The sequence below is a fragment of the Lytechinus pictus genome, chromosome 1, assembly GCF_037042905.1.
Source record: "Lytechinus pictus isolate F3 Inbred chromosome 1, Lp3.0, whole genome shotgun sequence".
In the NCBI taxonomy this organism is placed as follows: Eukaryota; Metazoa; Echinodermata; class Echinoidea; order Temnopleuroida; family Toxopneustidae; genus Lytechinus; species Lytechinus pictus.
Genome location: NC_087245.1, coordinates 8,165,696 through 8,185,276, shown reverse-complemented (window position 1 = coordinate 8,185,276; position 19,581 = coordinate 8,165,696). Strand labels below are relative to the sequence as shown.

At 36.6% G+C, this 19,581-nt stretch overlaps 1 protein-coding gene across 1 annotated transcript; it reads right to left on the bottom strand.

Moving 5' to 3' along the window:
• Window positions 1-2,839: 2,839 nt before the first annotated feature.
• LOC135153137 (uncharacterized) lies at window positions 2,840-15,096 on the bottom strand. Its single transcript, XM_064095080.1, has 6 exons — window positions 14,996-15,096; window positions 10,490-10,594; window positions 9,215-9,289; window positions 8,335-8,412; window positions 7,921-8,010; window positions 2,840-6,976 (listed from the first exon to the last, which is right to left on the bottom strand). Exons 1-6 carry the CDS (start codon window positions 14,996-14,998, stop codon window positions 5,015-5,017), a joined length of 2,313 nt encoding a protein of 770 aa, XP_063951150.1. The 5' UTR covers window positions 14,999-15,096; the 3' UTR covers window positions 2,840-5,014.
• Window positions 15,097-19,581: the final 4,485 nt, after the last annotated feature.

Sequence of the window (19,581 nt, the reverse complement as noted above, 5' to 3'; positions counted from 1 at the left end):
ACTTTCAAGTTTCAAATCATACCTGTGATTGTAATGAAATATAAACATTAGTGATTTTAATTGGAAAATAAATGATCTTATACATGAACAGACTCATGAATTAGTGTTGAAGATAATACGAGTGTGGAGATAAATCTATCTATGAGACTTGTACAGAAGTAATAACACTGTTCATCCTTCACTTATCTGTCAATCGGTTAATTTATTAGATTCAAAGAACAACATGCTTTAAAAAAAGTATGATATATTAAGTATGGCTTTACATTTTAAGGTATGAAATTATTTGTAAAAAGTGAAACTATGAGGCAACTTTTCTAAACAGTACCAACAAGGCATTTTTCCTTTGATAATGCTGGACTTTCTCAAGCTTGAGGTGTACATTTAAATAACCACTGTTATATTTAATTTACAGTTGCTGTATTTTCATTTTGGTTTGTTTCTTTAGTTTAATCATGGGTTTTGCAGTAAAGATTGAGTCACAGAAATTTTCCTGATTCTGATTTTTTTATTTTTTTATTGCACAATTCTCATGTCTGGTCCTATCTTAAATAACTGCAATTGATGATTACTGTATATTACATGTAGCTCCCTGATGAGAAATTCTTATATCTCATTTTATATGATTTCACTTGTACATGTACCTACATGTATTGTATTGGTTTTCAGTTATAAGAAAATAGTGAATATTAAATCTGATTCTCAATCCAAACATGATATCAATGGTGTGAAGTGTCATGTATACAAACTATACATGTATGTAGTGTTAATGATATAGACATGAAGATTATGGAATGAGAGTCTACTGAGCACAAATTGACTGCCTTGCCTTTATATACCTCATTCCATGTTCTCTTTTCCCTTATCCTATGTCGTGGATATCTTTTACGAATGAGAGGGAGTAGGAGATGAACATTAATGAGATACATGTAGCTGGAGGGAGACAGAAGTAAAGAGAGGGGGAGGAAAGAGATATTACAGAGTGTAGAAAGGGCTAGAACAATGAGGGATGAATATGAAGTAAAGAGAGGGGGAGGAAAGATGTATGAAAGAGTGTGGAAAGGGGAAGAACAATGAGGGATGGATGTGAAGTAAAGACTAGGGGGGGGGGGCTGGGAGGAAAGTGTAGAAAAGGGTAGCACAATGAGGGATGGACATGAAAGGAGAATTGATGGTATGGAATAAGAGTGATACATGTAAGAACATGAGAGAAAGGAGTACAAGCGAATCTGCCAAAGTCAAATCCCAACTTTGGACTAAAATTTCAAATTTGACATTAAGGAGAATGGAATCTTTAAAAACACACAAAAAAAGAAGCAAATCAATTAAAGATAGGATGTAAAATAAGAAAGTTATGACATTTCAAAGTTTCGCTTATTTTTATCAAAATAGTTATATGAACAAGCCAGTTACATCCAAATGAGAGTCGACGATGTCACTCACTCACCATTTCTTTTGTTTTTTATTGTTTGAATTATACAATATTTAAATTTTTGAATTAAACCACAAAATGTTAAAATATGGAATTACACGTGTTCAGGGAGGAATGAAACTTCATTTCACATGACAATGACGAGAAAATCAAAATATTTCATATTTCATGTAATAAAATACAAAATAGTGAGTGAGTGATGTCATCAGTTCCCTCATTTGCATACTGACCCGAGATGTGCATATAACTGTTTTGTGAAATGAAGTGAAAGTTTAAATGTCACAACTGTCTTATTTTACATCCGATTTTGATGAATTTTTCAGTGTTATGCTTGTTGAATTTTTCTTTTTATTCAAATCAAGTTTTTGTTGGGGTGGACTTGCCCTTTAAACAAAATTAAACAAATACGATGAAAGTTATAGGCACTTGAATATTGAGATAACTTATGTGGACATCCTCCCATTTACATTTCGACCAACATGTACATTATCTACTTGTCACTCCCAATTTCTTTTCTACTCACATTTTCTAAATTCTAATTCTTAAAAAGACTATCCATAGAACATGACTTCTTCTTTTTCCATGAAAAGATGTTATGGAATTTTCATATAACATACAACCAAAAGTTTGTTGTATCATTAGAATGAACAGAAACAGATGCCTTGGTGTATATTTCACTGTACAAATAGGCTTCTGTGACATCACAATTCTTGGTTGCTTGCCAATAGGGGGAAGGGGGAGGGTGTCTCCAAATCATAGGTGATTTCAATATTCATGTGTTCATGACTACTTGCCTAATTAATCTCAAACATTCAGTTATTTTTTCTTTTCCATACAAGCTTCCTTATTACAAGATGTTATGGAGAGCTGATGATGAAAAAGCTTGTTTTTGTCTACTTATCAAAGGTTGATGTATACAAAGACTATTCAAAAATTAATATTTTTCCCCTATCAAACCACACTTTTCATCTCACTTTCGTCACTGCTTTCTCCTCTCAATCTCACAAACTTCTCTCTGCTCTCTATCCATTTATATGGCCCTTCCCCCCTCTCTCTGCATGTGTGTATTTGTATGTATGCTGCTACCTCTTTTCCCCTCTGAAATAACACTCCCCCACCACATATCCTATAATGTAGGTGGCGGACGGCTGCAGGTATATATTTACAACTACACCAACATGAGCAATATTTGTGACATGGAAGACTGTGCACAGTGGCTTCAAAGGTGGCTACATTGCAGCTGCTTTGCATAGTCTTCTGCATCTTACTGACATTTTGAGAAAAAGTACCAGACTGGGGTACATAAGAGGCAAAGAAAAATACTGAAGACGCCGCCTAGATTATAGACTACCCCCTCCCCCCTCGTATGAAGATTGCCATGACAGATCACAAATGTATAATGTCAATTCAGTTAATTAATTAACAGATATAATTTAATGCTTTTATCCACAAAGTTGTTTACATATCATTTCATATGCTGCAATGGAACTCTGAACCTCAGATAGAATGCACTATTTTGAAGTGCATCAATGCCTGTCATCTGGAAACTACAGAAAGAAAAATGTTGAAACATAATTCCAAGACGGATAAAATTAAGGTCAGATAATGAGTCATGTGACCCTCACAGCCCATCCCCTATAAAACCACCATTTACATGTACATTTATATCTTCAGGGAATACATACAAAGCAAATGCTCAGACAATGTGAGTCTGATTTTTATCAAAAAACGAATACCAGGTATCAAATTAATGACCAGTTATGCTAATAGATGTCATTAAAATATCTCCTCCCTATCAATAAAACATGTAAATATTTTATATACAAACAAATAATAAATTTGATAAGCAACACACATTGAATGACTAACATCTTCACTCTGCTTGCACTTATATCTCAAAGGTATAAGTCAAAACAAACTGTTTAATTATACACTAAACATGTGTATTCTCAGAATCAAGTCTAAAAAATATTTAACAAATGTGAAAGTGCTTTAATCCAGCGACTGCTTCCAATGAGAAACAATTTCATTTGGAGACCAATCTTAACTTGTGACTCTAAATCAGTATCGTTCCTCAACGTATCTACAATATGTGATCATGTATATACAAAAAAATGTATAACCTTCTTCCTCTCTAGCCCCTAAAGAAATCATGAGTACTTTATAGGATTTAAACCTGATCCCATTCTACCATTCCAAAAGATAGAAGGGTAAAAACAGTCATGATGTGCCTTTGAGGTTTCCCTTAAGGCACATTCAACACCCCCTCCCCCATGAGACCTTGGTCGTCAAAAGACAGTTCACACAGATGATGTAATCAGCCAACAATATATTATTCTTACTTTATGAATAATTCAAATTTTGCTTTAATTCCCTAAATGATGCTTTAAATTCCATGAAGAAAACAAGTCTTTGAAATCAATTTTATTTCTGATGTATTTCAATTTGTTTTGCAAAGAAATTAGCTGTTCAATTTTCTTCAGCATAGAAAAGTCCAGGATAATTGTTTTTAATCATAAATTAATGCCAAAGCAATAATTGTGCAAGAAATCGTGTGTTTGAGTATATGTAATCTCCGAAAACAAAATGTGGTTTATCATCTGATTAAAAAAATTATCATAAAGACGGAAAGAAGCTACCAAAAGTCATGCAGTGCTGGTGAGAAAAAAATATGCATGAAACATCTGGGATGACCCATTGCCTTGTTACATCAATTTACAAACAGTGTTTGTTGGTACATTGTTGGTATTTTACAGATTCACAAATACAAGTACTTGACCTTTAGATTTGCTAGAAAATAAATCTAATTTTTTTCCACCTATTCCTTACCACCACATAAAGATGTGATCAGGAAGTGGTCCTCAAATGTCACCATATTCTGCTGAATATTGTAATTTCAAAAAATGTCAAGAAATGCATACATGTGGAAAATCTAGATTCAACCATCTCGCATTTATTTTCACATAGAACAGATGAATGTATGATATACACGATCAAGATGAAAGCCTACTGTATGTTTTTTTTCTTTCTCTCTCTCTTCTGACATTTGGCTTAAGGTTTAATTTTTGAGACCCAGCAGGACACTATATTTAACTTTTCACCTCAATATTGCAATACATCATAGTAATATAAAGTGAAGTTCTATTTTATCAAAAAAATGCATACACTTTCTTAGGCAAACAAAACAAGCTTTGTTTACATCAATACAAGTATAATTAAAAAGTATATTCATTTTTTTAACACTAGAGATGAAGGCGAGACTAGAAATGTCTTGTCATATTCAAGTTCTTAATGAGCTGTTGATTACTTTCTGTTTCCTGCAATGTAGGAAAACACAATATTGCTATAGTAACAGTTTCGTTGATGAATATCATTTTCATTTGGTATGATTCATCAAATGTCTATATTACATAATTCCACCGATACGTGTGCAACTGACATACGTGCAAATAGCATGCAAATGTGTAAACGATCACTCGCCTCACGAAGTCAAAAGAATGAAAGACTGTCATTTGTCATCTAATAAAGTAGGTTGATAGAAAGCTGGAAACACTTCATTATTGTATCATCCTGAAGTCCATGATATCAATGGCTGAATCGTGATGTAGCCCGCTCTATGAGTTCTTCAGGAGGTGGACGTGGAATTGGTGCAATGTTCTGAGGAAGGATTGGATACTGCGGCTGTTTAAGGTCAAAGTTACCAGCCTTGACTTGTAGAACTGCAACAAGCATATCCCAAAGGTATGCATAGTTCTTGTCCTCTGGGATGCGCTTCAGAACCCACTCTTTGGTGGACTTTGACCACACATACCGAAAGCGTAGTGCCCCTTTCTTTGCAGTTCCAGTTCTTTCTCTCTTCACGGTTGCCTGCTCTCTGCCAGTATTAGCGTTATGGTCAAGAACTGCCAGTTCTGCTCTGGCCAACATGGCAGGGTAGAAGAAGTGTTTGCGTTTCGGGCAGTACTTGAGATACAATGAATGATAGGACTCTATCGCACCAGTATGGCAGGCCTTCGTCATCTGCTTTGTGTCCTTCATTAATCGTTGATTGAAGACGATACTCTGGACAGCTTCATGAGGTTTTGACCCTGGTTCCAGCCACTTTGTTTCTTCTGTTTCCTCTGGAGTCAATTCCTCGTGTTCGCATTCATGGAACTTTTCAGCTGAATTCCAGGAATGGATGTCAGTGATGTGGTGTGTTACTGACTGGATCATCTCCCGCAGCATGACTTCGTCTTCATCACAGTTTTCTGTAGACCACCACAGGTGATTTGTGATAGACCTTGTCCAAGGCCACAGGACTTCGTTGTCCTTTTGTTTTGCCTTTTCGATGAGTTTCTTCTTTATTGATTTTGTGACATGCCAAATGTCATATTGATGGCACACTTGGGGGAATACCTCACGCATCATTTTGGCAATGCTTGCATGCCGATCAGTAGCAAACACACTGACATCCAATGATGCTAGAAGAAAGTCTAATACCCGCCTACAACCTACTTTCTCCATGGCAACGGAACTTGTTGCTTCGCTAACATGAACTAGCGACATGCCCATTATTTTATTTGACTGAAGGTCAATACACGTGTAAGTGCAATATTTTGCATTGTATCCTGGTGAATCGCATCTCCCATCACCACAGATAGAGAGTGGTCGATTCTTATGTTCTTCATGGGCGTCTTGTGTATAGAATGTGTGGATGACAGGAAGGAGGATCTTGTTGTGGATGTCATAGAAGGTGGTGTCTGACATGAACTGTAGGTTAAAAAGATCCGCCAGTACTTTGAAGTCTTCATATGTCTTGCCTGTGAACATGATGGAGGCAGAAAGCAATAGATTCCCAACTGGTTGCCTGCCAATGGTTGGTTGAGATTGCCACCTGTATACAAGAGAACCACACACACATAGTACATTAACAACCAGCATGGTACCTACAGTATACTTTTTCAGTTCTGCAATGTGGCCATCAGAACAAGATTTACACTTAAGTCTATAAAACAGATCATTAAGTTGTTCATCAAAGACCACATATTTCTTCCCCATGCAGTATCTCATTTCATCAGGCTCTCTTTCTTCCTCTGAAGATGATGAATCCGACTCATCAGATGGTTTATACGAGTCAGACGACTGTCCACCACGTGAAGGAGATGTTGGTACAGAGCTTGTAGTCGAAGATGAGGATGAATCTGAATGTTGAGATGATACAGGTGAAGGACATGGGTCATCTGGCATGGTTACACCAGGTGTAGGCACAGTTGAAGAAGTATCTACCATGAACTCATCTTGTCCAGTAAGATCAGGTATAGGCTGAGGGGAAGTACTATCTGACTGACTAGAGTCACCTCCATAATCTGAAGCTTGGGACTCTTCCGCTACCTCTACCATCACAAAGGCCGGTTTTAGAATGCGAGGGTAGCTTTCTGCATAAGTATGGTCCTTTCGTACATGGGAAAAATCATCCGGACATTGACACATCTTCTCCTCCATTGGTTGTGGACCAGATGACAGTGTCTGTGTAGTTGCGTTAGATGTTGCAACGCATTTCTGCCTCTGGATAAAAACATGAGGGGTATTAAGAAATTAGGTTTTACAAGAATAAAAGTCCCAACAAATGATAACAAATTTAATAAGTATAGCAAGGGAGTCTCACATAAGAGAAAAAAAAACAATTTTTGTTTCAATTCAATTACCGGTAACCTCCAACCTACAGACCTTGGTATGGTATTTGAATAATTTGCAAAAAAGAATGAAATAATACATTTTTGTATGATGTATATATTGCATTATGATGCAATGTTCTTTGTGCTTAATCATTAACCCAGCTTTAGCCCAGCTGTCAAGTCCAATTCTACCTCACCTATATAATAATGGTTGATTCTAAAATAGATTATCAAAGACTTTAATGAATAGAGGATCCCAAGCTCATATTAAGATCAACAAAACATTACATATAAAGGGAATTTCAGCCTAAATAAAGAAAGTTGTTTTTAGGAGAAATGGAAACATTAGATAATTAAATAAGTTTTTGAAATAATTGACAAACAATGATAGTTATGATTTTTTTAATTTGCCACATTGATGAGGTTACAGTGATGTAGGGAAACAAAAAAGTCTTTTAATTAGTCTAATAAATATAATGGTTAAAACATTTTCTCCAATAATTTTTGCTTAAAATTATATCTTTCCATGACATTGGACAATATGCTACCTCTATACTCAGCCATACTTAGGAAAAAAACACAAATCCCTGATAATTGAGCACATGGTCTATATGAAAGTTGTCCCCACCACTTCTAGTAGTAATACTCTTATTAAGTTTGAAACTAACATTAAAATCAGCCATGATCTCGCTATTGCTTGTCTGTTTTTTTTTTCCCATAAACTTTCCTCATTCTTTTTTCTCTCTCTCTTCTCACAGAAAATCTTATGGCCAAAAAAATGGATTCCCCTTTACAGAGTATAACTGATGAAAAAGGTTTACTATGGAAATATACCTTCTTAGATGAACTCCTTTTCCTTTTGCGACTTCCTTTCCTCCTTTTAGGTGTTGGCTCAGTACCTGTAGTCAATCCAGTAGCTGATCCCTGTGAAGTGATAAACAAAGAAATGTCTCGGGTGATATTTTTTCAATATGTTTTCATATTTTGGCACTCAACTATTTAAACTTGTTTTTACTGGTACTCTAATAAGTTTTGCAGTACAGATATGAGTCACTGAAAAAAGTGTTTACAATGTCAGATAATGAAATCCATGAGTGAACTTTAACATCATCCATTCCTATTGAAGCATTGATGGAGAATGCAATTATTCTGCATGCCTTTTTTTTATACTTTACCTAAGATTCCCATGGATCTTTTATGTTAGAACTATTTAAGTTAAACAAGAGTTGAATTAACAGATCTTCTTACTTGATAGTAACTCTGTGGAGTCTCTGGTTTCGGCTGTACATCTCCATCTGAAACTGTCTCCTCAATTGGTAGAAACGACTGTTTTAGAAACAAAACAAAAAAATATTTATCAATCACTATTATGGTATTAAAAGTCAAGACACACGGATGAGAACATTACTGAGCTAAAAATTCTACAAGGGGCAACAGGAATTTTTTGAAAGTGACCTCATTTTTAATTATTTCTTTTTTACTAGTCAGTTATTCTACATGGAAATAACCAGTAGGTAGTGGCTTTCGACAAAAGAACTGATATGACTAGTGACCTAGGTCAAGCCCGTTTCAATTATTTCGAGTAGCCAAGAACTGCTTGATGAGGCCTCTTCACAGCCCTTCTTGGGCATATATGGATCGTTTTCTGATATATGCATCTAAAAAAGACATACTACTTGCACAGCAATTATGCATTATTAAATAGGTTTGTGAACCAAGACTCTCCCCTGATTTCACGATCAATGAAAAAATTTGCAACTAGATTTTTAAAACCATAGATGACCTTTGACCTCCTCTTCCTCCTGAACACATATGTGGTAATACCATAGAGCTATTATATCTGTTATTATATCTGTGTTTAATAGCTCCATGGTAATACCAAAGGATCAGTTGAACAAAAGTTAACCTTTTGACCCCCTAGATGGCCTTTGACCCTGACCCATTATTCTCATGAGCACACAATTACTGAATGATCATTTAAGCAAACTATGAATATAATTGATGCAAAAATAAAGAAACAAGAGCAAGTTGAACAAAAACTTTAACATTTTTGTAACAGACCAACAGAAAAAGTGATCACTGGGCCTCTGGCAAACTTCGTTCAGGTGAGACGAAAATGAAAACATACCTGACTACTGCTTTGTGTTGTCTCTTCATTTGGAGCATCTCCACCAGATTCAATTCCTTCCATTGGTAACACCGACTGTAATAGTGAATTTGCAATGATACAACATGATAATCAAATTGACACTTCTGAAAAGAGATTGTTTTGTGACAATGAAATGCAAGTGAGGACGAAATAGTTTTAAGAAATAAGGTATAGAAAAACAAAACAAAAAATGGACAGAGTATTATTTTACTTCATCACAACCTAACACGTGAATGAATATCTAGTAAGTCAAAATGTTAAGTTTGTTTTTTAAAAAAATGTGCGGAGAAACCACAAATGAATTCATTTGTTTTTTTCCTTCTAATTTCATATTTCTCCCCAAAACTACTCTTCTGTCTTGTAAACTGCATTCTAATATGACTTTGTATACTAGAGCCCTATTTTAAAACAAGCTGTAGTACAATATAACACATGAAATCATTTCACTTGATGTCCTTGATATACGCTGGTGGTTAATGAAATGAAAAATAAAGATCTACCAAGATATTTTTACATGACAAACATGTATAGACCTCATAAAAGAAAGTAAAATTTCACAGAATTGAAAAAAAATTATAAAGAATTTCAAATATATATATCAAACAATTTTTCAGGAAATTAAAGAGTAATAAGCAATTGAAGATTGCAAAATGCCGGTCTATTTATAGTTTGGTCCTAAATGTTGTTTCCTCTGTTAGCTATACCTAGAAAAGCACATACGTGCTACTGTATTGACTATAATTTCAAGCAAGCCTGAAATATTTTATTATCATTAACCAGCGCTGTATGGTAGCACACAAGGTTTGCTTCCAAGTTCCAACCATTTAATATAAACTTTTTGTTTCTATACAAGGACTTGAACTTTATAATTTTGAAAGTACATACAGTGCTTTGATTTAAAGTCATGGCAAACAATGCAGTCCATATATACACTCAACACAATGTCTAAATGATTTGCAACCATTAAGCACAAGCAGAATTGTTCCAATTACCCCAATACCAGAATTAATTAACATAAATGCATAACTTCATAATATTTTCTAATTGACAAGTGCTCACATTCTGATTCTTTATCGGTAAAATGACAATCAAACAATCAGTTTACAAAGATCTATAGGACAAACTTTACTTGATTTGTAGGACAACTTTGTGTAGTGCTTATACATGATGGGCAAAAAAAGAATTGCAATTTTAGAAAGTAGTTTCTCTGAGTATCTGTCACTAGTGTTGGAAGAAAATTGAAAGCTTGCTTACATCATCAGAAGTTGATGTACATGGATGATTGGATTCATTATCAGTCTTAGGTGTGCCTTTACCGCCTTGATCACTAGGACGTTCTCCAAGAACAGTTCGAAGATACTGCAAATAAATATATCAGTAAATGATTCAATCAGGTACAGGTATTAAAGAATGCCATAGTTGGTTAGTTCCATGTATCAAAAATTGACAGAAAAATAAATGAGGGAAAATACTCTGATGACCTTGCCATCTCCACCCTCATACAATGATTTTTTTAGACTAAAATTTTAAGATGTTAATAAATCTAAGAAAAAGCAAAGCAAAGCAAAAGACCCATAATCTAGATTACCAAGGTAAGCTCATGTGTATAAGCAGCAAAGTGGATTAATTCAGGAGCCTCAGCCCTCACAATGGACAGTTCGCCAGTCAAGAACAATGCCAAAACTAGTAGGCCTTTTTTTTGTTTGAACAGCATTCTTTTTAAAACACCCCTGTCTATAAAAGGATTGATGTTTTTATGCTGTTTTCATTGCTTGGTTTTTAAATTAGTATGAATGTACCAAATGTCTTATGAGTGCCTCCGATATAAAGGAGTTTTATTCAAATGAGATAAATCAATATTAAACTTCTTTGTTTTCCTGAAAACACTTCACATACAGGTCCAAATAAACTTAGTCCAAATGCTTTTTACAATTCACACACTTTACAAGACATTGCCACTAGGCAGCATTCATCAATGGGAAGCATGAAATATTAGTGTAAAAAGTCCAACCACCTTCCAAAGTAAATAATAAATAAATAAAATAACAGGCGTTTGCCGTTTGGTTAAAGACTAGATGATAATGAATTAAGTCTAAGTTTTTTATGATTGAATAAAAATAAAAGAGCAAAGAAAAAGACCAAAAATCTTTAGCTACCACTACCAGGTCCAGGATAAGCTAATCTGTAAATAAACTGCATTAGCAAACAAAGTGGATTAATTCAGGGGCTACAGCACTCACAATGGAAAATTGATCAGTCAAGAACAAAGTCAAAACTGATAGACTCTATTTTCAAACTTTTTGTTTTCCTATATTATGATAAACAGGACCTTGCACACGCACTGTCTGTCTCCAACACTGCCTCTAGCCTGCCCAATCCAATGGAAACATGATACCAAGAAAGAAGGTCATACAAATCATGTACCGTAGTAGCGTTAGTGTTAGCAAAATTAGCAGCCTTCGAATTTCAAAACAATAAAAAAGTAGGACTGTGACTTTCACACACATCATGGCACTGGCAGATCCAGGGGGGCACAGCTTTCCCGTGCCCCCCCCCCCCCGCCCTTTGAGAGGCACAATTAAAATTTGTAATGTAAAAACGCTATTAAAAATAACAGTATAAAACAGAATCCCCCCAAATTTTCCAATCCTCTTTTTTCCCTTGTCGTTTTTCCCACCCCCCCCCCCTTTGACAAATCCTAGATCCGCCCCTGAATCATGGCCATATACTGTCGGGGGAGAGCACAGCGCACTGAACATTCGAGGCATGCAGCAGCTAAGGCTGCGGCTGCTAGTCATGGGGAATGGCAAGTCCAAGGGAACACCACCACGGTCGTCAGAATAGATCGATGGCTGCAAAAAGTGCAAGCAAAGCGCGGTCTAGATCTAAAGAAACATACCAATTTGAATAAAGAAGTCGGGGCAGCTACATGATCTTTTCATCGTCATCAGTAACCCTTTTTTACTATCATAATTTACAAGTGAAATCAAATCACAAATAGATGTTTTATCGCGAGACATTCACATCAACAAACAAACAGCGGTCTGCATGTGCAGAGACTACGCCACAAGACGTATTTGTACACACGCAATCAAAGCAAAACTCACGTGGCCATGGCACTCACTTTTCACAAACAAGCTACAAAACATGTACTTTTTGGAATAAAGACGGGAAAAACATACCTCTTTACAACTTGCTTGAGCTGATCGCTCATCTCTTGATGATGTCGAAGGTCCCGATGAAGATGAAAATGAAAATACCGACGGAACAGCGTCTTCTTTTAGAAGAACCCGCGGTTTGGTCCCCATCAATTTTGCACGAAGATCGACTTCGTAGTCGGACTCCACAAAATGATCGCTACATATCTGGTCATTTGGAGTCCATTTGTAGCTTTTTAGCAGAAATTTCTCTACTTTCACTGCTGCTGCCCATTTCTTGAAAACGTCCGGTCTAGTTTTGGGATTGGGAAATCGGTGGAAAGATTTCCCTCCACACTTTTTTCCAGTTCTGTTGTTGCAGCCGTAGGCCTGGCAAAACACCATCTTGCTCGGTAAATTGCACACTGAACCTATAGAAATAGCGTCTGCTAGCGCGCGACGGATCTCTCCAGGCCAGCGCTCGCGATCGAAGATGTCCGTGCCATACGTCATACCTTCGCTGGGGGTCTACTAGAAATGGCGACTTGCATGAGCAGCAGACGATAATTGAAAGACCTACTTTGGGGTTCGTAATCTTTCAATAACTCCAGTTTCGCTTAACCGATTCGGATAAATTTGGTATCAAATTAATCAGAATCAAACTCTTCATTTGAAAATGATACAGAAATACCAGGGTTGGATTCCCCTTTAAGTTATTTATATTTCCCTGATAATGGAAACCATGAAACTTTCAATTTTGCTTAAAAAACAGTTTTAAATCGCGATCTATAAAACGCTAGTTCACTATACGCAAGGCTCCACATTAACTTTTTTTGGTGGTGGCCCGTTCGGGCCACCAAAATCTTTGAATAATTTTTTTTGGTGGCCCGATATTAAAGTTTGGTGGCCCGAAAAATATAAAGAAAAACATTAAAAATTAATAAATGGGTATAAATGGTTTAACCACTGTAAAAAAAATGAAAGAAAATAATAAAACAGCAAAAAAAAGTGTGAGAAAATTCCTTCCCTAAATTTGCCAAAATGTTGGAAAAATTCACATTTCATAATAATGAAATGCCTTCCCAAAGTATTTTCTTTCTCAAGAGTTGTTTAAGAAATCATTTATAAACAAGAAAGAAAGTAACTGTCTGTTTATTTTTGGCTAGAAAAGACCGGAAAAGACGCAGCTTCGAAAGAAACCAAGTAAAAACATACATACAAATGCACATGTGGGACTGTGATGTACTCACCTATGTGTTTTTATGTATATAATTTTCATTTGGAAATCGGTCTTTTTGAGTCAAAAGAGAGGTCATGATTCCTCTTTTTAATGCTTGCAAATAATCAGGATACACCAGATTTTAGCAAAAAGGTCTGTAGAAGGGCATTTCATTGGTGTAAAATGTGACTTTGACTTGGATTTTCATAGTTCTGTGGAAGATTTCTTAGCAGCAACATTTCGTATCGCAGCTCCCTGAGTCTGAGTAGGCTGCTAACGCACAGCTGCTTCAAGCATGCAAAGCTCACGCCAGCCGGCCGGCGCAGCCGGCTGGATAAAAGCTACTTAATGCTATAGCGGTAGGCCAACTTTGTGTGTGTGTTTGTGTGTAGATCAACAAAAAGGGCGCATGACGAACTGGCTTGCAATTTGAATTGTAGAAAGTTGATAAATGCGTGCAAAAGGGGGAGAAAAATTGCACTAATCTGAAAATTATTGGTTGCCCGGTTCGGGCCACCAAAACTTAATATTTTTTCATTAATGGTTGCCCGAGGTGAATTTCTGGTGGCCCCGGGCCACCGCTAATGTCGAGCCTTGCTATACGTTGGCTTACAGTGTAGGTACGGGGCCCCATCCCCTTCAGTCTATGTATGGTGAGTGGAGCCAACGTAGTTCAGCGGAACAACCAAAATACAGAGACTGAAGCTTTTGGTCTACTACTTAGCCTAACTTAGTCTTAGCTTGTTGTACGCGAGCAAATGGGAGGCTGAATGTCAAACATTCGTACCGTTGCACAAAAGACGTACCATCCAAAATGTACCGTTGCACGGCTTTAGGAGGTGACGTCACATTACGATTTAATTCATTGCGCTGGCTAAATACGCAAGGCTGCCCAATGTCATGTGCGCCTACACGGATTTTGCTTTCTGCTTTCGGTATTTTTGCTCCCTTTTCATAGATTACTATACTAGTAAGTATAGGCCTAGCCGCCTAGCCTAGGGATAAACTCGGCTTTGTTTTTTCATATTTTCGCTAAATTCCGAGGCGTTGTACAACACAAATAGCGAATAATTCTTGTTCGTGCAATGGTGCGAGATTTCGCGTTCGGTGAAAGAAAGAAACGCTCTATTCAACTCGGCTCACGCCTCGTTGAATAGAGGCTTAGACTTTATTTTAGACTTAGAGCATCTTTCTTTCACCTCATGCGAAATCTCGCACCATCGCACTCGTGCCTATTCGCTATTTGTATACCGTACCGGTACCGGTACCGTACAGATTCTCAACAAGAAATGTGGAGCTTCAACAAAAGTAATTTCTAGAGACTAGATTCTAAGGCTGGAGTACGGTGCCAATTTTCACTCTTTTTAAGTAAACTTCACTACAGTCTATTTTCTTCCAACTCACCATCCAACTTTTACTTCTGCTCCCTGTTTCCTCTTCAAAGTAAAATAAAAAATCTCCTTTGTCAAAAATCGCCCACACGCACGCTCACTTGAATCATACATGCAAACTTACGTTGCGTTATTGCGTTGCGGCAAAAACTGGCGATTACCGGCGACCAATAGTAGGAGGGTAACGGTAGCGACCGAAAAAAGATTTAATTATTTATTTTTTAATTTTCTCGAAGGTGCAGAAAGTAATGATGGGGCGCGGATCCAACAATTCCAAGGGAGGGGGGGGGGGGGGGGTGGATTACAGAAAAATTTGTGTGAAATTTTGGGGTTGATATTGCGATGGAGAATATCACTTATTGCATTTTTTCTGCGTACTATCTGCATTTTAGCCTTAGGGTCTACTTCATAACCACCATTAATTTGAAGCATGAACAAGATTATCATATTGAACCATAGAGATGTATACTATACATCTCTTTGTATTGAACCAATAATGCTATAACGCGAAGTACGAGCTGATTTTTTTTTTCTACTGATCCGAAGGGGGCAGTCATTTGAATTATTATTTAACCAATAATGCGAGCGTGAAGCCAGAGCTGAAATTTTTTGTTTCTCTTTGATCTGAATTGAAAATCATAAGGCTGCAGCACCATTTTAATTCATGAACAAGAGGCATATAATGATGCGGTGCGAAGCACGAGCTATATGATCTGAAGAAGGACAGATTTTAATTCAAGCGACATTTGAATCCAGATAAGCCTAAAGTTGTCAATGCAAGCAAAATTTATTGATATGCTGACCTGAAAACGGCAGTTTTGTATCGTGAAAAGGACTTCTTATAAAATTTATTTTCAATTATTTGGAAGCATTAATGCCACTCATATCTCCCTAAACAATATATATTATATATATTGTTACGAAATGAAAGGTTTATTTAATTCAGTATGGTTCGTGACAGTGAAGAGCGTAGAATATATTTTTAATCCCTGTAATATATATAGTTGCATATTCAGTAATCGATTGTTTGTAATCGATTATGTAGGTATTTTCTTTAAAATGTATAAAATTTACTAATTATTTTGCTGAGAAAAAACGATGTTTACAATTATATGCTCATATTATTTACTTTTAATTGCTCCTTACTGTTTGGGTATAAAAAAAGCGACAAACACCATTGCCGTTGCTGGAAAGATTTATTTTATGAATTTAACTGTTTTTTTTTTTTAATCAGGCTCTAGCTTAACAGCCTATAGCTGACAATTTGATGAGAGGCGGTAACCAAAAGTTGACCATAATCGAGCGTGGGCCTGCAATCTAAGCTATGTGGGGAAGTTACAAATTGATGCGGAGGTTCGAGGTTCGGGACCTGGTCACGTCTTTCGGATGGTGGCGTTAAAGGTCGTTCCTAACGTAAAAAATCATATCTGATTGATACACGTTTGACAAAACTCAAATACACACACACATCTTCGGTTACGAGCCATGCCATATGCTTGACAAAGAGGTTTCTGCGCGAAACTCTGCCCAATTTTCAATGGAACCTGCTGGGACAGGATGAGTTTGATTTCTTCAGTAAAGTTATAAGAGCTAGAGATGAATGCTTGCTTCTTACTTGTCGTTATTTTGTTGTATGGAGCTAGCAACAATGGTCGGAAAAGCAGAAGTATGAAAGTGTTGGAAGTACTGACTAGAAGGAGTGAGAATACTGGCTTTACTGAGATACGGAAAATACTGAGATGAGTGAGGATACTGAGAGTACTGAAATTACTGAGATACCGAAATGATTAAATTACGGAGATACTGAATACTAGAATGATTGAGATAATGGAGATACGGAATGACGGAAATGTTGAAATCCATGAGCTAAAATAATCTAAGTTACTGAGTGAGAAGGAACAATTAAAAAGAGTCAGAAGTGCAAGGCCGACGGCCCTTTACACCAACTGGTTGTACAGTGCGTCCCCCAAAAAAATATACACTTTTGAAATGGCTGCCAAATAAAAAATGTATCACTTGGGGGGGGGGGGGAGACTTATATATATGGAAAGCCAATAAAGCCAACTTTCATGCTTGAGCGAGCAGTGCCCACTGAAACAAAGGGTATGGAAATTAGGCTAGATAGGCCTGAATTAGCCTTCCAATTTCTTCCAGTTTGTTTTGTATATTGGCTTTCCCCCGAGGTGATACATTTTTTATTTGGCAGCCATTTCAAAAGTGTATAGTTTTTTGGGGGACGCACTGCATATTGCAGCCTAAACGAACCAGCTCGTCAGGAAAGAAAGTCGGTTCGGCTACAATATATAATTATATATATATATATATATATATATATATATATATATATATAATATATACAAATGTGTGAAATTATACATGTACAACAGCTTTTTTATTTAAATATTTTGTGAAAGAAATGGATGAAGAGAACAATGGTAGGCGTAGCTTAAATCAAGGTTCCCCAGAGCTATCTACCCTTTGGAAAAATTGGCAATGCCTTAAAAAGGTCTCTGCCGGGAATCAAACCCGGGCCCCCAGCTTTGACGCCGGTGCCTTAACCACTAGACCACAGAGACGGGTTAGTGGCTAGGGCGACCCCGATCCGATTGACCGTCAGATAGACAGATTTTCGACACTATATATATATATATATATATATACTGTATATATATATACAAGTACAATGCATTACCACTTTGCCTCATTAATATCTTCTATGTCCAACACGCGGAACGTAATATCGTCATATATATATATATATACGGCATTTACTAAACCATTACAATTATCTTATTCCATGTGCCGAAGCAGTCTATTTCTATTTTACTCAGGTACTTTTTACTGTTAAACCTCGACTGTTGGCGGCGAGGCCTTTTCATTTTCCTGTTTTGGAGGCAGAGAAACGCCTTTGTCATCTTGCAGTCATGGCAACGTGTGTTTAGATGCGTCTTTTACAGTGCGCTTCCTCCATCTTCAGCGCATTGATTTCTTTGAAAGGTCACGTATAGTTTCACAGTCCGTATGCCCATGAACAGATGTGTTTTTCACGATTTGTTTCAGAAACGGATTTTAAATTCTCTTTTTGTCACATCATGGGCACTCATGCATGCATGGGCGGAAATCCCAGGGGGGGGGGTGCAGGGGGACGGGGGGAGGGGCGTCGACAAAAATAGTAGAGGGACACAATATAAAATGCCCCCTACTATTTATGATATTTTATGAGTGAGAAAAATTCATCATTTACAATAAAAATAATGCATGTATTTTGGACTAAATGACCTTACATTTCTTGGTGAAAACCTTTTTTTTGCTTGTCAAATTTTTTTTTGGGGTTATAATGACTTTACATTTTGGGTGATAACCTTTTCTTTTTTTTGTCTGTACCTTTTGGGACAGATTTCTGAGAGCTATACGCTCCTTTCAAAATCTATGATTAATATATATATATATATATATATATATATATATATATATATATATATATATCAACTTCATAATCTCCGTTTTATATATATATATATATATATATATATATATATATATATATATATATATATATATATATATATATATAACGATATTACATTCCGCGTGTTGGACATAGATGATATTAATGAGGCAAAGTGGTAATGTATTGTACTTAGTTCCAACAGTTTATTTTGAATTCCAAATTTTCGACGTTAAACATACGTCTTCTTCAGGGATCCAATAAAGCTCACAGCGAAAAGAACTAAAATAATAACATTCATGATTGTGGTAGTCATGGAACCGCGCACAAAACAGCATCACCATCATAATATAATTAAAAAAACATATACATTTATAGTTTTCTTTGTATTACAAGGATCATTGAATGCATTATCCCACTTGTTTTGTGATGTAATTTCAACCTCTATGATTGCATTTTACGTAAGATTGTAATTTTCAAATTTCTAGGCACTTTTGCATGTCATAGTCTACCCACGTGATGCCGGCCACTACGTCATTAAGAAAGAAGTTATGTTATAGAGGTTGTTTTACCTGACTGCTAAGAAAGCACGAATGCCTGTGAGCAAGCAACCAGGGGACCAACGGCTTAAGGTCCTCTCCGAGGGACCTGGTAATGAGGATAAGTGCGGGGATAAGTGCCTTACCAAAGGGCACTAGCGCACCACTTGGGAATCGAACCCGGGTCACCAGAATCCGAAACCCCCGCTCTACCGACCGTCTGAGCTATCGCGCCTCCCTTAAATGACAGGTTCGGAGGTGTCAAAAATATTTAGTGAGGTTGTTGTACCCGATCTTGGTAAAGAGGGCTTCGTGAAACGGTTAGCGGACAAGTAGCTCACTATCTCTGATTTAGTCAAGAAGTTAGACTTATATGACGGTGTTGAGAAACGGGCCCCTGGCGGCCCGCCTTTACTTTCCCTTATCAACCGGGGGATCAACAACTTTAATTTTAAGTGTAAAGAAAAACAACAAAATTTAGCAAGGCAACAAAACAAAACATGTAGGCAGAATGTACTGACTTAATTTGCCTAGAAAAAATCAACATTTATAATACCCACAAAAAAGAAAGAAATTTGTTTATTTTATTTTATTTTTTAATCTGCTAGCTTC